Raw genomic sequence first — 21,449 nt, forward strand, 5'->3', positions numbered from 1 at the left:
GGTTTCACCAAGTTGGCCAGGCTGGTTGTGAATTCCTGACCTCAAGTGATCAACCTGCCTTGGTCTCCCAAAGTACTGGGATTATAGGCATAAGCCAGTGCACCCAGCCAAAACTACGGCTAAGGTTGACGAAGTGACATTATATAGGAAATTGTAACAACAGATAGCTATTAATGGATCCACAGTAAGACTGCTGGAATAATACTAGGGCGATACTGCCACTTGCTACAGTAGCTCATTTGGCCACCATATAATAATAAAGTTGCCTATTAAAAAAAATTGTTTTTCACTCTGATCTCTGATACAGAATGGTAACGGGAAGAGAGGACCTAGTTGGCAATAAACAGGAACTGAATCCACAAGATCTCTCTTGAAATATCTCAAGTAACAGTTGGATAATTACTAACTCCAACTTTCACTTCTGAATTTCCAGTCCAGCATTATTTTTAAAAGTATCCAACAATTTAACCCATGAAACGATCCTACATAGTGAGATATGACATTTTATTGGTTCAAGGGAAAGGACATGCATCCAAAGCTTGGATCGACTTAAGGTTCTGGATCTTGGGTTCTCTTGGGTGCACATAGATGCATGGGGGAAGGCAACTCCCAAATAACCCTGGTGGGATAACACAGCTAAAATAACAGTCTCACTTGTATGTCAAAATCAGAAGCAGAGAGTACGATGGTGGATGCCAAGGATTGGGAAGAGGGGAAATGAGGAGATGATGGTTAAAGTACAGAGAGTTTCAGTTATCGAAGATAAGTTCTGGAGATCTATACAGTATAGTGCCAACAGCTAACAATAGTGAATACTCAAAATTGCTAAGAGGACAGATCATAGGTGTTCTCCTTCACATGAAAAACTCAAATAATAATTATGAGGGTGGGAGGAAACTTTGGAAGGGGAAGGATATGTTTGTGGCCTTGAAGTAGGCAATGGTTCCAAGGGTGTATCCTTATCCCCAAACTCATTGAGATTGATACATTAAATATGTATCTTTTTACATGCCAATCGTACCTCAGAAAGATCTAAAGAAGAAGATAAACCTATGTTTCACAGGTTGTAAATTTAAGGCAAATAGACGGTCATGCTTACAACTATCTTCCAGGTCGGTCAGCAGTTTCAACCTTGGTAGATCAAGATCTATGGTAGGACTATAGTAAGAAATGTTGGTTTACTCAATCCACAGATACGTACACACACGCATAACTGAAAGCAACATTTCATGAAATGGCTATACTACAGGAAGTACTTTGAAATAGTCTATACTATTTCATTAAAACATTGTTGGTTCTGTCCCACTTAATAGACGCCATGACCCACTAATTGGCTGCAACTGCAGTTTGGAAGCTACTCTACATCAGTGGTCTTCAATGAGATGCATGTACACAGCATGAACACTCTAGGGTGAGGCAAGGAAACCTTTACATCTCTCTCTCTCTTTTTTTTTTTTTTGGAGTCTCACTCTGTTGCCTAAGCTGGAGTGCAGTGGCACGATCTTGGCTCACTGCAACCTCTGCCTCCCAGGGTCAAGAGATTTTCTTACCTTAGCCTCCAAGTAGCTGGGATTATAGGCACCTGCCATCATGCTTGGCTAATTTTTGTATTTTTAGTAGAGACAGGGTTTTGCCACGTTGGTCAGGCTGGTCTCGAACTCCTGACCTCAAGTGATCCTTCCACTTCAGCCTCCCAAAGTGCATAGAAATGAGCCATCATGCCCAACCTTAAATCTCTTTTTAAGAATTTCATCTTATGAACATTTTCTTTTTTTAGTATGTTTTATAATAGTTCCATGTGATACATCAAGTACAATTTGTTATTAATCATATGTGATCAAAATGTTTAAGATATGATTCTTGAATCACCTGGGGTGTGGAATAAATTCACGTTCTCAGGCCCCACACCAAACTGGCTGAATTAGAATCTTTGTGGTGAGCTGTGAGGAATCTTTTCATGCTACCAGAATAAGGATCACAAATCTGTACTTTTGGGAAGTATTTCAGAGGTCTTTGCAACCAAACTCAAAATCTAACTTTTTTTTTAAAGTTTTCTGTCTTTGTTTCTATGTCATCATGTAATCATACTTAATTCTCAACACAAAATGCTCCTCTTTTCTCTGGCTCCCCTTCCTCAGAACAGCTTTGATTATCAGGGAGAGGACTGGAATGAAGAGTTTCATAATTTTCTGAGAAAAGTAATTTTTTTTTTTTTGAGACAGAGTCTTGCCCTCTTGCCCAGGCTGGAGTGCAATGGCGTGATCTCAGCTCACTGCCACCTCCCGCCTCCCAGGTTCAAGCAATTCTCCTGCCTCAGCCTCCCGAGTAGCAGAGATTACAGGCATCACCCACCACACCTAGCTAATTTTTTGTATCTTTAGTAGAGATGGGGTTTCACCATGTTGGCCAGACTGGTCTCTATCTCCTGACCTCATGTTCCACCTGCCTCAGCCTCCCAAAGTGCTAGGATTATAGGCATGAGCCACTGTGCCCGGCTCTGAGAAAAGTAATTTTAGATGGTCCACACCCTTGACCTAGTGGTTAAAGATGACAGGATACTGCTCAATGTCAAATTTTCTGGGTCACTAATTAAGGGTGTATCAAGTGTTCTAGAGATATATATAATTTAATTAGGAATTGAAAAAACACAGAAATGACACACAGAGTACATTAAAAACCTGACACTCCCAGTGTGACTCTCTTGTATCAAGACATACAAATGATGATTCAAGTCCACACACACAGACAAGTACAGTCATACAGAACACGCTTTTCAGTACTAAAACATGAACAGTTAATACAGCCCTATGATACATAACTTCAGCAACACTAGGACAGTGCCAGGTTTTCCAGCAATGTGAAAGATGGCAGGCATCCATTTTCTCCTTAGGATTCTAATATTCTAAAAGTGCTATGGACTTAAAAGTTTTTTCAGATTATTCCTTTTCTTTTCTTTTTTTCTGAGACAGGGTCTCGCTTTGTCACCCGGGCTGGAGTACAGTGGCGTAATCTCAGCTCACTGCAACCTCTGCCTCCTGGGTTTAAGTGATTCTCCTGACTCAGACCCTTGAGTAGCTGGGATTACAGGCGTGTGCTGCCACGCCTGGCTAATTTTTGCATTTTTAGTAGAGAGAGGATTTCATCACGTTGGGCAGGCTGGTCTCAAACTCCTGACCTCAGGTGATTGACCCACCTTGGCCTCCCAAAGTGCTCGGATTACAGGCGTAAGCCATCACATCCTGCCAGATTTTTTTTTTTAAATCCAAAAACAACACAAAAGGAGGAGGAAACACAAAATATGTTCAATATCTATGTTTTCTCTACTTCACTCTACCTTCTTCAATAAAGTAATATTATCATACAGAAGAAAAACCGAGGATTAGAGATGGCAAAGTAATTTTCCCAAGGTCACAGAGCTTTCAAGTAAGATTCAAATCTAAGTTCAAAGTCCATGGTGTCTTTGTTTTATCAGGCTGCTCCCACCACAAAAGGTACATGGATTTAGTTGCTGAACAAGAAGCAATATAATAAAAATTACTTTTCTGTGCATGGATTTCTTAAATGAATTGTGATAAAATATAAAGTAAAATGCACTACATTGTATATGGCCAGTAAAGGTTTTTTTTTTTTTTTTAAGGTTAAAAAAATCTGATAAAATTAGTTAACTATTTCATATTATTTTTATGGGCAGCTGAGGACAATCAAGCAATTGCCACTATATAGCACGTTGTTAGAAAAATCCTAATGGTAGCCAATATGCTTTTTTTAAATGAGAGGTTTCATAAATGGACTAATACTTACAACTTTTTCACTTCCATTGCTTGTGTAAAATACTCTTTTGACAGTAGTAATTTAAGGAGATCATTGTAGGTTTCAGCATTAAACACAACATTTTGCTGTTTTGCCTTAAGGAAAATATCATATGCCCCTATGAGAGAAAACAAAAAAAATGAGATGACATATTCTGAAATGGCAAAAAGGATGGAAAAATTCTTGAAACAAAGATCTAAACCCAAATATTTCTGCTTTTTAATACCAACCCGCTGTTACCACTCTATAGAGAGACACACTGACCAAGCGAGTAGATGATATAATTCTTCAAATATTTTAAAGACACAGCTACAGTTTTGGAAACTACAACTTAATCCTGGATGGTGCGATTTCTCATACCAGCTTTCTTTAAGTTGATAAATTATTTTCATTCTAATAAAAATGAGAAACAGCTTTTGTGAATTTATGAAAAGATGATACTAGTTTCAAAATAAATTGCAAAATGTGTGTTAAAGTCCAAATAAACCAGAGGTATAATTTAGATTGAAGGGAGCAAAAGATTCATTTTAAAGCAATCTTTAATCTATAAGTGGGTGGTTACAATGGTTAACATTTCAGCACAATAGCATTAAAGTGAATATAGCCTATAATTCTAAAATTAGGAGATCACATTATTTGGCTACGACAGGACTTATACAAAAACATACAATTTTCAAATATACAGATATCTAACAAGTAAACTAAGCAACATTTGTTTGACTGATTAACAGTTTTATTTCACTTGTTCACAATAACTGTCAGTGAATGAAAAGATGTTACCAAGAGAAGTAACTACACTTTTCAGTCACTTACTTTTCTGAAATAAAATTGCCCGGCTATAAACAGCCAACTGAAACTACAATCTACTCTCTTCTGTGTATAAACAAATCACAATAAAGATGGGGCATAACTGAACTATCATGTATGGCCTTCTACGAATATAGGGCTCAATGTAAGGAAATACAGACCATCTAATTAGGAAGGAATGGTATTATTTAATGTTCAGAAGAACATTCTAAGTTATTTTACAAGTTTCTGAACATGCAAAAATTGTTATGCTTCTATTTACGAGTTAGGAGACGTGTGCGTTAGCCCCTTACTTAAACTTAAGTGGGACTGTCAAAGAAATGGTTATCCCTTTGAGCTAAATTTGGAGAAAAAAATATATATGACAACATTTATATTTGCATCTTAACTAAGGAGAACAAGGGAAAGTAACACTGGCACAAGTTTATCACATTTCATATAAGTCTTCCATAGAACAATCCCTGTGAGTCATATTTTCAAGCGCCTTATACCAGATTTCTATGCTTATGAACAACTGTATATTCTAGGACACTGGCAAAAAAATATAAAATAAAAACATGCGATATGCAAGAATAAACTCCACTACTATTTACTGATTATTCTGTCAGATACCTAGTCTATTTGGTGTATTTTACTTTTCTGAAATGGGAGAAAAGGAAGACACATCTTCATTTGAGTACCAGTATCAATGAATCACAAATTTAAGAATATTTTACTTATTAAAGTCACAGAATAGCTTTGCTAAATACAATATTTTAAACTATGATACACAATAAGATGAGTGCAATAAATCTGCCATTCAATACCCAATGCTTTTTAGGGGGTTAAAAACTTAAGATGTAATGAATTGTTGTCAACTTCCTAATAATCATATATACTACTTCACTTATTTGGAAACTCTTGTTGTTTTCTAAAATTGCCATCTTCACATTAACTTGGTGTGGCTGTGTATTAGCCCCTATTGGTTTTTTAAAAAATTAGCATTGTAATATATCAAACCCATTCATCACAGGTTTGTTTCCCATGTGACAATCACGATACACCTTTAAGTAGACCTAACTACCAGAAAAGCAATGCAAGCATTCAATTTTCAAAGCATTCATATTTTATTAAACATTCGAATCCTGAGATATACAAAAAAGAAACGGAGAACTCTAAAGAATTATGGCCGGGCATGGTGGCTCATGCCTGTAATTTAGCACTTTGGGAGGCCAAGGCAGGAGGATCACTTGAGGTCAGGAGTTAGAGACCAGCCTGGCCAACATGGCAAAACCTCATTTCTACTAAAAATACAAAAATTAGCCAGGCGTGGTGGCAGGCGCCTGTAATCCCAGCTACTTGGGAGGCTGAAGCAGGAGAATCACTTGAGTTCGGGAGGTGGAGGTTGCGCCACTGCACTGCACTCCAGCCTTGGCAACAGAGCAAGGCGATGTCTCACAAAAACAAAAACACACACTTTACTAGAATATTTACATAGTATTGACCAAGATTAATTTTATACTTTGCTTTCAAAGATGCATAGTATATATATAGACTGAATATGCAGCAAAATGACTCAGAATGGGCCAGACACAGTGGCTCACGCCTGTAATCCCAGCACTCTGGGAGGCCAAGGTGGGCAGATCATGGCGTCAGGAGTTCGACACCAGCCTGGCCAATATGGTGAAACCCTGTCTCTACTAAAAATACAAAAATCAGCTGAGCGTGGTGGCACATGCCTGTAGTCCCAGCTACTCGGGAGGCTGAGACAGGAGAATCACTTGAACCTGGGAGGTGGAGGTTGCAGTGAGCCAAGACTGTGCCAGTGCTGTCTAGCCTGGGTGACAGAACAAGACTCCATCTCACAAAAAAAAAAAAAAAAAAAAAAAAAGGAAATTAGAATGAATAAAAAGTTATACTATAGGTAACTGAGGAGGCACAAGAACCTAGCTTATTTTTACTTCATACATTTTACATAAGTGCCACAAAATTTTTTTTTTTGAGATAGGGTCTCGCTCTATCAATCACCCAGGTGTGATCATGGCTCACTGCAGCTTCGACCTTCTGGGCTCTGCTGATCCTCTCACCTCAGCCTCCTGAGTAGCTGGGATTATAGGCCTGTGCCACCAAGCCAGGCTAATCTGTGTATTTTCTGTAGAGGTGAGATCCCACTATGTTACCCAGGCAGGTCTCAAATTCCTGGGCTACCCCCCAAGGTGCTGGGATTACAGGCATGAGCCAACATGCCTGCCTGGCCAAACCTTCCAGTTAAGTTAGGAAATTAAGAAGTTCTATAAATTTCTAAATTGATTCCTTTCTAATAAATAAAGCTCAAAACTGTCAAGATTAAAATAAAAAAAAAGAATTCTGTTTTATTTATTTCCTTAATAGTAACTATCATAAAGCATACTTGAAATCTACCCCAAAACAGAAGGAATCATTCTATGGAAAAAATTTCCATAGAATGAAATTAACAAAAGTAAAGAAAGTAAAAGTAATATATGATTCTGGAAGAGTATAAGAAGTTTAAGTGAAAATATAAAATTCAACTTACAAGCTCTTATCAGAGGGTTAAAGATGGTCATAAAAAACTTAAAGTAGGCATAATAGAGGTGGAGATGTCTTCAGGAAAGTTTATTACTAGAGAAACGGAAGAAAGTTGAGAAACAGGACTCTAACCTTGAGATATTACTGGATCACTTCAACACACACTAGTCTAGTAGTTAATGCCTTAATCTTTTTATGGTTTCAAGTAAGTTATAATATTTGCCACAAAAAGTTATTTTCAAAGAATATTTTTTATAAAAATATATGCCAACAAAAGGATTTATTATGAAAAATTTTCTAACTACAAAAGAATATAAAGAATAGTATGTGTTGGGGGTGGTGGCTCACACCTGTAATCCCAGCACTCTGTGAGGCCCAGGTAGAAGGACCACTTGAGCCCAGGAGTTTAAGACTAGCCCAAAAAACATATCACGACCTTATCTCTACAAAAGTTGGCTGAATGTGGTGTGTGCCTATGGTCCCAGCTACCTGGGGAGCTGAAGTGGGAGAACTGCTTGAGCCCAGGAGGCAGGGGCTGCAATGAGTCACGATTGCACCACTGAACTCCAGCCTGATGACAGAGTGAGACCTGTCTCCAAAAAATAAATAAATAAAATAAAAATAGTATAATGAACCTCACTTCCCATATACCCATCACCTATATCTAACAATTAAGATTTTGCCAGATTTGCTTTGTTTTTTGTAGCTTAAACATTTAAAAATAAATTACAGAAATCTTGATTATTTTTTCATCCCCCAATAACTCATGTGGATCTCAAAATTTCAGAACATCTTCCTATAAATAAATCATAATACCATTATCACATCTCATAAAAATAAGAGTAATTCTTTAATATTATCTACCACTAAGTCAACAGTTAAATTTTCCCAACTGCCCCCAAAATGTCTTTGTTGTATGGAAGGGAACAATAAATCTATAAAATTTCAGTTCTATCGCTATCCTAGAGCACTTCTAATTGGTTGGGCTTCCATCCCACACACTATTAGAAAGAAGACCGATCCCCACCCCTGCAGCCCCCAAGCCCATATGTGCTTGCCTTTGCTTTGCTTCAATTGGCAGGCTTTCAATATATCATTCTGGAAGCCAAGGTCTGAGGTTGAGGTGGATGAAGAATTCAATGAAGAATCCAAGGAAAGTTTTTCATCTTCATACCACAACTTTAAAACAAAATGATTCTGTTAAATAAAAACTGGTAAATACAGTGATATTTTCAGTATAAAAGTAGCTAATCTATGATTTACTTTTACTGACAATAAAATCTGTTATGATTATGCCAAAACCAAATTACCTCAGGTACGTCAAATGGAACTTCCTGGTTACCATCTCTAAGGATTTCTGCTAATAATCTTAATGTCTTCTCACGAGGAATAACATTTTCTTCTTGCATTTTATTCCAGACAGCATCAGCTTTTTGCCAGTCACCATTTACTTCTATAGAATTTGATTACATAGAAATTAATCAGTAAATATGCGAAACAGAATTCACAAAAATATTTAGAACTTTTTCGTATTTGATGTTGAAGACAGCATTATTCCAAATGCTGCCTTTAGGGAAAGGAACCAAAAGTGACTGTGACCTGAAGGTGAGAAGGGAACTTTTCTCTGTACTTCTAAATTACAAACCAAAAATACCTTACCTCTTATAAAGCAGTAACAAGAAGCCCCCATTACACTTTATTAAACACTTTCAATCATGTTGATAAAACGTTTGTCTTTTTAATGTTACTGAGAAATTGCCCACTGCTGAAATCAAAATCAGAAACAGGTAACAATTCAACTACGACCTTTAGCCTTTGCAAAAATCACAGATACATGTATACTGTGTACAGTGCACGTATATACACATACACATATACACATGCGGTATGTATGTATGTATATATATGGTACCATATGCAGTATACATATATCTGTGATTGTATGTGGTACATATGGTATATATATCCATGATCTTTGCAAAGCCTAAAGGGTACTGTTCTGTGGTCTATTAGGAACCAGGCTGCACAGCAGGAGGTAGGGCAGACAAGTGCGTGAGCATGACCCCCTGAACTCCACCTCTGTCAGATGAGTGGCAGCATTAGATTCTCACAGGAGCTCAAACCCTATTGTGCACTGCACATGCCAGGGATCTAGGTTGTGTACTCCTTATGAAAATCTAATTACTGATGATCTGGGGTGGAACAGTTTCATCCCCAAACACCCCCATCCCCCACCACAACCTGGTCTGTGGAAAAACTGTCTTCTATGAAACCATTTCCTGGTACCAAAAAGGCTGGGGACTTCTGTTGTACAATGCACAGCTGTGGTGTGTACTAAAATGACTGAAAGTGTATAATATCTTTACACGTGACAAATCTACAAATCTTTTCACTTAGTTGAATAGAGAGAATTGTCTATGCTGCTTCTGTTGATATGAAGAGTTTCTATGACAGTGTGTGAATCTTCTTAGCTCTATTGTCTCAACTGATAGTGTTATCAGACTACTACAAGGGGACGGGAAGTTGGCTGGGAAGGAAATAGGCAGATTCCTTCATACTGAAAAGCCCATTTCCTTTCACATGGTAATCTAGTTGAGGCTGCAGTGAGCTCTGATCCTACCACTGTACTCTAGCCTGGGTGACCCTGTCTCAAAAACAAAACAAAACTAATAGTAAAAGTTCTTCTGAAAAGGAAGTTGTTTGTGTGGCTGGCCACCTCTCACCTGGCCACAGACTTCCACATCCTTTCAGTTGTTCTTACCTGCTGCAGCGTAAGACCTAGTGATGGGACTGACCCTTTCAGCAGAGCACTACGTTAACATCTGCAGTACCTACCACAATGTCCAGCACACAGTAAGGGCTTCACAGAATTTTTGTTTCTAAATAAAAGTTTGTATAGTCTTCTATGAGGACTACTTTAAATGCTAAGACATATTTAGACATATAGTCAGTGTTTCTTTTGAACTTTGCACATTATTAGAATTTCATCATGAAATTGTTCTTTAAAAGAAGAGTAGGTGGAGTGGAATGTTAGTGCTCAAATACAGATTATAATTTGCAATTTGAAGACCAACTGCCTAAAATACAGGTTTTTAATTCTATACATTCAATACCAACCTCAGCATTGTGTGTGAGAATTTGATCATCATTCAAGCCAAAGTCTTAAGAATTATACTGTGAAGTGTATATTTCAAATACAACCAAAAATTGGAATGTAATTTTACTTACACCATCAAGATGTAAAATAGAGCTTTCAATAGTAATAAATACAAGTTTGAAATGACAAATAAATCCCCTTATCCGTTTGGTGAAGGGAAATTTGCTGAGAGAAAAGCAGAATAATAAATCTACCTAAATTAAGCAAAAAGGGAAAGGTCACTGGTTGCTCTAAGTGTTATTCCTCTCTACTGAAATATCCTAAAAGAAACTGTAAAGCTCCAAACGTGTACACTGGTATAAAAATACTAGAGCATTGTTTGATAAAAGAGGTCAAAAGTTTCAGAAATGTCAAGTACAAATACTAAGATTTCAGCCTCAGGAAACAGTTAAGGGAATCAATGAAGATTAAGGCACAAAAATGAGTAATGTAGTGTTGTTTTAGAAATGGAAAATAGAAATCTATTCACAAACCCAGCAACAGGAGATAGGCTGAATAAATTTTAGTACATCTATGGAATATATTAGTTACTTGTTGGTGATTAAATATAGAAAAGTGTTTGTAATATGACTGAGTCAAAAATATATAATCACATTAAAAAAACTTTAAAAATGAGTTTATATATAGATATGCATCTTTCTGCAAAAAGAAAAAATCTATACACACATGCTATTATGGTGTTTACCTATTTATAAAAGTGACCAATAAATTTACCTGAATATTTAAATAAAAGAACAGAAAGAATGTTCTTACCTCAAGAAGTCCTATTAAATTCTGTGGTTCTGATGAAGGTTTTCATACCTTCTCATTATTGCAGTAAGATTGTCAGAAATTATGAAGACATACATGTCTAGTGCTACAATGTAATATTCTGTGATAAAACTCAATCTAGTCTCTACTTGAGCCTCTGCTGAATAAACACCTTCTGACAATCCCTGGAGCTCCCTCAAAGCCAAGTACTCCTTCCCTGCCACTGCCTTCAACAGAATAAATAAATGAAAACATGAAGAATAGTTAAATCACTTACTATACAGTTTTAGCAGACTGTAGTACATCTGGTCTCTGTCACATTCAAATAGCTTCTGTGTCAGCTCCACTAATTTTTCCAGAGTTTCAACCTTAAAAGTAAGATTAAGAGATAGATCTACCTAGTGTAAAGGATATATTTTAATTGTTGACAAACAGCAGTGGAATAATCCTTCAAATTAGCTTTACCAAAAGGGCAGTTTAACTTCATTTCTAAAGTTAATGGGCTGAGCACAACAATGTGAATGAACTTAATGCCAATGAACTATATACTTACATATGATTAAATGATAAATCTTACAGTATACTTATTTTACCACAATTAAAAAAAAATTGGAGTCAAGAACACAACATGAATAACTAATTCAAAGATATCTGGGTGGGAGAACTCAAAGAGCGTATTGTACATTAACAAAAATACTTCTCCACCCAAACTTTACACTCTTCTTGGCCTGTGGCTTTTACTTGGCATGATGCTAACAGGTACCTGCACCAGAGGAGGGCAAGCAGAAATTCCAGAGCTCTGGGAAGCAACTCCTCCTGCCACTGAGGACTAATGCAGGCTTAAAGTGCCAAGGACACAAGGTCAGCCTGCTCCAACCAACTAGTTAAAGATAAAATCTTCAAGGCCCAGGTTAACAATTTAGGGTTTCTGCTGCACCTCAGGAATAAGAAATAAGCCACTGCTCATCTGGCAAACAATCAAGATAAACACTGCTTCCACAATGCCCTGTCTCTCAAAATCCCCCAAATGTTCATGTTACCCAGAAGACCCTTGCCTTCTCCTCACAGTTTTAGGTGACTGAGACACCAGAATCGAATACAAACCTGATTACTTGCAATACATCTGTCACAAAACCACTGAAGTCTTGTAGGTCGAGCTCTAATGCCTGGAGTCTGTAAAATAAAATAATCACATAGCACCCAAGGTAAGGCATCAGCTGAATATTATTTTTTCCTCAAAGATAGTTTCTTTTCTTATAAATCTGCTGCCAAACATATATACTAAAATACATATACTAGTATATAAGTATATACTGACTTTACACCATACTATAACTAATACAAACTACAACTTAACCCCATAGTTGTCAAAGACCTTTAAATAAGATTAGAACACAGTATAAAATTCAACCTATGTTTAACTTGTGCCTAGAAGATGCCAATCATTTCCAAATGCTGCATTGCAGGTCAACGTTCATTCCACAAATCTTTAATTAATAAAATGTTTATACTTTCTTTAGTTCAAAAATAAGTGATAAACTAAACTTTTAGAAAATGTCAAATAAAATGTGTGCATCAACATTCGCATGTATGTTCTCTCTTTTTTTTTTTTGAGACAGAGTCTCACTCTGTCGCCCAGGCTGGAGTGTAGTGGCATGCTCCGTCTCTTGGGTTTAAGCAATTCCCCTGCCCCAGCCTCCCGAGTAGCTAGGATTACAGGCATGTGCCACCATGCCTGGCTAATTTTTGTATTTTTAGTAGAGATGGGATTTCACCACGTTAAACGGACATACTCTTTCTCTCTCTCTTACTTTAAATATCCCAATAGACTCAGGAGACAAAAATTATCAATATTACACAAACTAATTAACAACTGTTACAATAATAAACCAATGGCTTTCGTTTTTAAAAGAAAATGCTTTATAAAATTCACAGTGATAAAAGTACTCTAATGACTTTTGCCTAGCACCTAAAATTAAATGTTTAAGGAGCAAAACAAGCTAAGTACTTTTAAAATTGGTTTACAGTCTTAGTTTATTTCAACAATTGAGACATATGTTATATCCTCAATTATAAATTACTATAGTTTAGTCTATAAGTCTGGCTTCAAAGCACTTATTTTACAATTTTGGATATTGGAATAAAAGACAAACCATTTCAACATAATTCCAAGGATTTGTCACTCTAACTACAGTATTTTCATCATCTCTAAGAGGGCTTCACCATTAAATACTACATTTCAATCACAGCATTATGATAAGAAAACTACATACTCATTAGCCCTGGCTACTCCAGTCTAGAGGAAGTACCTTTACTGCTTTCTCCACTCAGTTCTGTTGATAAAACCAGGTATCCCTTGAATCTAATCTCTTATAAGTCCTCATTATTTTTAATTTTTAAAAATAACATTGTACAATGTTAAATTAAGAGCTGAAGTGGAAACTAACATCTTGAAGTTTTGGTGGGATGACGGACAAACTGGTAGATTAGAAGTTGGATAACTTGTTCTCATTTCTTGTATCTACTTTTTGGGATACAAGAAATCAATGATGAATAAATTAGTCATTGATAAATATAGTCTGATAAAAATTAGTCATTAATATAGTCTCAAATACTATTAATATCTACACTCAGGCATAATTTCATCTCAAGGATTTTTCTTATTTGTTTTGTTTCACACACGTAATACTGAAAATGAAACCAACGTCAATATATACTAAGAGCTCTTGAAAAACTATGAAATAATCCTCTTTAGAACATGGCAAAATGCAAGGGCTACATTCACTTACAACTTTCAATGTTATTGCTGATCCAAATGCCAATGATCTAAACAGCACAACTTTTATGACATACTCTGTTTGTGGGTGATTAATCTGCCTGTCTTTGGCAGGACAGCTGATTTATATGGCAGATCTTCCCATGTTTCATTTTGAAATTGAGAACTGTTTTCACATATAAATCTCAATCATCAAATGAACATCTAGGTCAGATTAACTAAATCTCCTAGGCTGCTGTAATAGTCAACATTTCTGGCTTATCTCTTAACATCTGATTGAATTTTAAACACTGCAAGCCGAAAGCAGAAATAGAAAATGTAATAAAAACAAGGAGAACAGAATCCTAATTGGGATGTTAAATATAACATCAAAAAACAGTTAACGTTAATTAAAATAAACTCACCTCTAGTTCTTTCTGTGTTGCTACATACAATCTATCTAATGAGTAGTAGGATAAAATAATGATTTTGTGCATGTTTATTTCCACCTGATCTACTGTGCTTCAAACCACAACTTTCTGGAGCTGCAATTCACTACTAGGTTTACTTGTAGAAGGGGAAAAAGTAATCCAAAGTTAAAAATAATTCTCATTACTTCAATTTCATTACATCACTCTGATGTAAATTTACCACAGAAGCTTATCATAAGCTTCTATGTATACTAGTAATAATAGATATCCAATGACTATTGGATAATGTATACTAGTAATAATAGATATCCAATAATTATTACTGTTAAGTAAAAAGAAATGAAAGTTTTTCTACTACATTTCCAACTTTGTCTCAAGGAAGATTATCCCAAATTTAACTCAAATAGAAATTTTTGCCTGTTTTTTCTTGCCACTACAGCTGGAGATGTCAAATGAAAGCAACAACAAAAACCGCGCACCCTAGCTTCATGTCCCCTAGTTAACACAGTAGGAGGAAACATCATGTGCACATGGGCTTCAAAGAAGGGACAAAGACAAGAACATGCTGGAGAAGATGGCATGCACCTGTAGTCCCAGCTACTCAGGAGGCTGAAACAGGATAACTGCTTGAGGCCAGGAGGCTGTAGTGTGTTATGATCGTGCCTGTGAATAGCAAATGCACTCCAGCCTGGGCAACACAGCGTGACCTCCTCTCTTAAAAAAAAAAGGAAACAACATTCTCACCCCAACCCAAGTACTGTTCAAGTACAACTGACCCTGGAACAATACAGGGGGTTAGAATGTGACCATCTGTGCAGTCAAAAATCCATATATAACTTTTGACTTTCCAAAAACTTAACTACTAATAGCCTACTGTTGACTGGAAGTCTTATCAATAACAAATAGTCGATTAACACATATTTTGTATGTTATATGTATTATATACTCTATCCTTACAATAAAGTAAGCTACAGCAAGAAAATGTTAAGAAAATCGTAAGAGAAAATACGTTTACAATATTGTATTTTTTGATACCTTAAGTTTATGACATCTGTTTACAAGATGAATTTCTATCTGAAATGGCAGGCAACCAGAGCTGCACACCTCAATCTATAGTACATATCAAGCAAGTCAATCTTTTCTTGAAATGTCATAAGTTTACTTCTTGGAAGCACTTCCAGCATCACTAGTGATACTGTGTATGGATGTCATGGTGTTATTCAAAATAATTACAGAAATTCAATATGTACTATAGTTAATTTTCTGTATTATGACTAGTACTTCGTTACATTTGTTTACATTTCTCTCAACTATGAATGGCAGCATGTACAGTCTATGTGTGTGTAAGTTTTGATAAATGTTAACTTTTAATAATAGATTTGTATATGTTTTATGGTAAGCAAATGATAAGACAGACGAGAATCTGCCTATATTTTAAGCATTCATGACACACCTTTTTCTTAATTTTTTCAATAATTCCAGGCTATGCAGTTCATTTGTGAGTTTTTTCAAATCTCTAAAACTTCTCCAATATATTTACTGAAAAAACACCTGGATGAAAGTGGACCTACACAATCCAAACCCATTTTGTTCAAGGGTAAACTATATTATTCTCAATGCTAGCATAGAACAAGAGAGCAAAAAAGGTATCATGGTGCTTATTAAATCTTTTAGCATTTGTCCTTTTCTCTAAAATCTTCCCAAGACTTGAGGACCATGTATAATAAGGAGGAAAATATGGCTGAGCAAGTCCAATTAACAAACTATTATGAACTAAAAATGATCCACTTGACTAGGTGTTACAGGAGATACTATACTAACTCATGGAGGAGCAGGTATACATTTACATGAGAACTGACATATCTTGAAATTTCTGCGGTCAAGACAACACCACAAAAACAAACAAAAGTTCTGAACTTGATCTGGAAAAGAACAAAAGGGAGAGTAACAAAGATTTGAAGATCACTGGAATCCAAACTTTTGGTCTTAAATCAAAAGCCATCAAGAGAGTTTTTCCCCTCACTGAGAAGAGATAAAGATTTACTCTGGCTGCAGTGCAATGGAAAGGCAAAACAGCAGATAAGGAAAGAGGGAAAAGTCAAGAAAGAGCAATTCTGCAGAAAGGGTAAGCTGTTTTTGACACTTCAGATATTGAGCAGTCACAAGATCATGGAGGTAGGATGGTACAGGGGAACCAACAGAAAATAAGAACTCAGGGCCTGGTTTCAAATACCGTAACTACTATATGCTAAGTATCCCTTATCCAAAATGCTTGGGACCAGAAGTGCTTCACATTTCAGATTTTTCTGAATTTTGGAATATCTGTATTAATATTTACCAGCTGAACATCCCAAATTCAAAAATCCAAAATCTTGTAAGTGTTATCTGTAATGGCCATATCATTCCATTTCATAAACCCTTCTCCTTTGAGAAAAACTTTCACTGTTACAGGTAATAATCATAATTTACATCTTTATCCACTTTGGTTTTCAGAGTATTTACTTAGGATCATTTCTCAAAAGTTGGTTAAATGTCATTACCATTTTGAAGGCCCCTGATACATTTAGACAGTAATGTTGTTATGTCTCTATGAATGGGACCTCCTTTATGGCTCCTAGTACCAGAGCTGGAACTAAAACTCAGGGTTCCTGAGTTCTAGTCCAGTATTTCTTTGTAAACAAACAAACAAACAGAAAAATGACTTTATTCTTTTAGTCTATGATCTTTTCAGGTACTTCATTTACCTCCCAGAAAGAGAGTGTTGCAGACCATATAAATAAAGTATCACCTCTTGGATCACTCATTCTTTTTTTCCAAGACCAGACATTAAATCCAGGGAGAGATTATATGTACAAGCAAAAAAGTTAAATGATGTATGAAATGTTACCATATTAAAGGTTTCTATGAAGAAATACATTATTTCATTTAACCCTTAGCCCTCTGAGCAGTTCTGCAATCACTTACTGAATGCCTGTCATGTGCCAGGCACTGCCAGGTTCTCAGAACCAACACAAAGATGAGAAATTAAAGTTAAAAATTCTGCTTGAAACTTAGCATTTCTTATTCTAACCTCTTCCCTTGGGTTTGATTCCCAAAGGTTCTTAAGATAGCCTACAAAGGATGTATCTGCAAAAGAGACAAAAGGATTAACTTCTATACAGGAAAGAATGGCATAGAGAAGGAAGGGAATCAAACTAACATTTATTAAATGTCTGATAATGTACCAGACCCTCCAGATGTCATTTTATTAGTGTTCTCTAATAAGAATCCTAAGAGGCAGAAGAAGGATAAAGGGAGGAACCTCTTTGCTGCCTCAGAGCCTTTGCACAGGCAATTCCTTCTGTCTGGAACGCTTTTGTCTCCATTCCATGTGGAAACTCACAATTCATCTTTTAATTCTCACCCCAAAGAGATTTTGAAGACACTTTACTCAGTCATCTCAAAATAACATGACAGATAGAGACCTGAGTTAACAGAAAGTAGAATGAATTAACATAGATACAAGATAAACTGAGCTCTTAGATTTGATATAGCATCTCCTATCATGAACCCTTAAAGGTGGCATTGGCAGATTTCTTCATTTGAAACCTCCAGAATGAAGCTCTTTAGTGAAGGTGATGGGTAACATTTACATGACTTCCCAGTTGGACCAGTTTCCCCTCCCCTCATTCCTTTTCTTCTCATGTCTCTCTCCCTTTTATTCATTCTAGTTGAAGAGACCTCTAAAAAGAGAATCTATAGAATGTAATAATTGCTGTAAGATGAAGTGTTGTAGAAAGGACTTTTTTCAGACTAGGTCTTTCTGAGGATTGCTTGTACCCAGGAGGTCAAGGCTGCAGTAAACTAAGCCACCACTGTACTACAGCCTGGGTAACGAAGCAAGACCCTATCAAAACAAACAAACAAAACCAAAAAACTGAAGACTGTCAAATATATTACATACTTGATACATGTATGCCAACTCATTTTAAAAACAAAACAGGCCATATTTACACATTGAACCCTGCCTGTATCTTTCTTCATTTAACATGAGCATTATGACTGGTTTATCTAATTATTTCCACAGTGCTTCAAATACAAAGCAGCTCTGGAAATTCAACTACAGTGAATCTACCCAATGATAAGACATTATTGCTTTTTTGGGAATGATAAAAATATTACTCATGACTTGTAGTATTCTTTCTGCAAAGCTATTCTTTACCCTTTAAAAAATTTCATACACATCTACTACAAAAATTCTGTCATCAGCAGACAGCCATTCCTAAACGTTGTTGTACTCTGGCAAAGCTCTAAGTAATTAACAGGCAGTCTTCTCTTGCCTATTCATGTGACAAGCATTTACCTTATGCTAAGCATTATATTTAGAATTACGTGAGGTAAAGAAGACAACACAATCCCTACCTTTAAGGGGCAAAGGGAATTAATATTATTGATCACTTATCACAATCCAGGAAACATGCAAGCTGCTTTACATACATTATGTGATTGAATCTTAAAGACAGATATTATATTCTCTTTTATACATGAGGAAGCTTAGAGAGGTTTAATAACTTGTCTATTATCACATAAGCAGGTAGATGGCAAAAGAAGAAATCACTCTTCTGCCTCTTGCTCTTTCTATTACATCTTACCACACAAAGACAGGCACATGCTTTCCTCCTGTAGAAACTCTCATTGCTCTTATCTGAAAACCCAAGCTTCATTTCTCCTCTGATCAGTGACCTGCTAATACTGACACTGTACACACAGAGCAGCAGAACTCAAGAGGCAGACAGCTCTTCTCACGTTTGGATTCACTGTACTTTCAGCGGAAAAAAATTATACCATTTTCTAGAAAATGTAAATGAACTATTTAAGCTACAGAACCATCTGTCCAAGATAGCATGATAGCATGCCCCACTGTCCACTGACAAGTGGGCAGACTGAGTCATAAAATGGAAAGAGAAGAAAGTTTGAGTTGATTTCACAGTCCTCCTTTTCTATAATAGACCGTTCTCTCCTTCAAAAAACACCAGGAGAAAAAAATATATAGTTTTCTGGGTTGTGTGCCTGCATTTTCAGTTTCATGATAAGCAGTCATCAATATACAAATAAGGAGGCCATCCTGTCCACTGTGTATTCTTAGAAAAGGACATTGAATAAAAGCAAAGTATAATTGAGAAAAACCATGATTATTGATACAGTTGTAACAGTTTTAATCACGTGAAATAATTTTTCTTAAGGCAATGGGTCCATCTTCTGTGGAATGTTTTGTTTTCTTAGTGGACACAGAATTAATAGTGAAATTAATAACAATTTGGACAGACTTTATAGTTGGCCCTTGACTTATCAATTCCAGTAAGCAAAATTTAGTAAAGCCTAGATAAAATACACTAATCCTAAATAGGCCAGGTTTGTCACCTACCATTTCCCATAAGCTGCTTACCATAGTGGAAAAAAAAAAAAAGAAGAAGAAAATTTAAATTAAATGCCAAACAGTTGCAGACAGCACTTGTTTGGCTGATTAACTTGTAGACAAGCATTACAAATAAATCTGAGCATGGTCTGCAGCAAATTAAATTCCACTGCTTTTAAGAACAAAGAATTCTTTGGCAAAGAGGATTAGCAACTTTACACCCAGGAATGCCAGTTTAATTTAATTGTTCCACAATCCAAGATTTAATATGCAAATATCATTTTGATATATAATAGTGAATTTAACAAAGTGAGGAAACAAATTTAATATACAACCAGACTGCCTTTTCTGAACTGTAATTATATACAATAAAGAAGCTGGCCGAGATCCCCCTCCCCCCACATTATTGGGATTGAATTCTATTAACATGAATCAGAACAAGTGTAATTAAAGGTTAAAAATTTTAAATGTATTCTAATTAAGAGTCTAAACAGCTCTACAATTAGAATACTGTAGTTAAAATCATACCTCAATGATCTTCTTGGCCTCTTTGTAATTTCCTGTTTGTAGGAAGGCAAAGAAGAGATCATAGAGCATCATCATTTCACCTTGTTCTTGGCTAACAAAGTCCATTGCTAGGGAGGAGAGAAAAAACAGATATATTAGGAGAAAAAAATAAAAATACAGTATCATACGAAGTGCTAGACAAATACAAGAAAAATTTATTTTAAAACAAATATTATGAATAACTTAAAGATTATAGCTATAGTGACTATTAAGTACCTAACAGAGTAGCTTCAAAGAGAACTAGTGAGGATAAGGGTTAAAAAAAAAAAATCGCCGGGCGCGGTGGCTCACGCCTGTAATCCCAGCACTTTGGGAGGCCGAGGTGGGTGGATCACGAGGTCAAGAGATCGAGATCATCCTGGTCAACACGGTGAAACCCCGTCTCTACTAAAAATACAAAAAATTAGCTGGGCATGGTGGCACGTGCCTGTAATCCCGGCTACTCAGGAGGCTGAGGCAGGAGAATTGCCTGAACCCAAGAGGCGGAGGTTGTGGTGAGCCGAGAAAGCGCCACTGCACTCCAGTCTGTGTAACAAGAACAAAACTCCATCTCCAAAATAAAAAAAAAAAACTTCATAAAGACAGATCACCAAGAAGAACACAAAAATAATAGACATTTTTTGAAAATGAAGTTATTAAAATCAAGAACATGTACAATATGGGAAATCTACCTGATATTTTTCTTTTAGATTTCACAAATATAAAAAAAAGTTTCTGCCAGGCACAGTGGCTCACACCTGTAATCCCAGCACTTTGGGAAGCCAAGGCAGATGGATCAATCACCTGAGGTCGGGAGTTGGAGACCAGCCTGACCAACATGGAGAAACCCCATCTCTACTAAAAATACAAAATTGCTGGGCATGGTGACGCATGCCTGTAATCCCAGCTACTCAGAAGGCTGAGGCAGGAGAATCGCTTGAAGCCACGAGGCGTAGACTGCAGTAAGCTGAGATTGCTCCATTGCACTCCACTTTGGGCAACAAGAGTGAAACTCCATCTCAAAAAAAAAAAGTTTCTTTGAATATGCTGGATTCTGCTGAAATTTTTCTTCATAGTACACTAAGATTAAATAAGCAAGAAGGGAAAAAAATCCAACTACATTAAGATATTAGAACGTGACTAACCTTTCTGAATTAGATCAGTTTCGCCTTTCTCTATGAGTTTACACAAGATATCATGAATCCTTGGTAATATTTTATACTTTTCACAGCAGTCAATGGCAACCTCCAGAGCAGCAGACAGGTCATCCCT

General features: G+C 36.3%; 1 protein-coding gene across 1 annotated transcript in view; it reads right to left on the minus strand.

Moving 5' to 3' along the window:
* The window catches only part of LRPPRC (leucine rich pentatricopeptide repeat containing), a 114,288-nt gene that overhangs the window by 18,983 nt on the left and 73,856 nt on the right, over positions 1 to 21,449 (minus strand). Inside the window, exons 24-30 of the mRNA XM_012450601.3 lie at positions 21,323 to 21,447; positions 20,160 to 20,266; positions 12,155 to 12,223; positions 11,328 to 11,418; positions 8,454 to 8,596; positions 8,202 to 8,322; positions 3,802 to 3,928 (exon numbers count right to left, since the gene is read on the minus strand). Of these exons, the coding sequence (XP_012306024.2) occupies positions 3,802 to 3,928; positions 8,202 to 8,322; positions 8,454 to 8,596; positions 11,328 to 11,418; positions 12,155 to 12,223; positions 20,160 to 20,266; positions 21,323 to 21,447 (783 nt within the window). The remainder of the gene's footprint in view (positions 1 to 3,801; positions 3,929 to 8,201; positions 8,323 to 8,453; positions 8,597 to 11,327; positions 11,419 to 12,154; positions 12,224 to 20,159; positions 20,267 to 21,322; positions 21,448 to 21,449) is intronic.

The sequence above is a fragment of the Aotus nancymaae genome, unplaced genomic scaffold (assembly GCF_030222135.1).
Source record: "Aotus nancymaae isolate 86718 unplaced genomic scaffold, 86718_ANA_hifiasm-v0.15.2.pri h1tg000057l, whole genome shotgun sequence".
Taxonomy (NCBI): Eukaryota; Metazoa; Chordata; class Mammalia; order Primates; family Aotidae; genus Aotus; species Aotus nancymaae.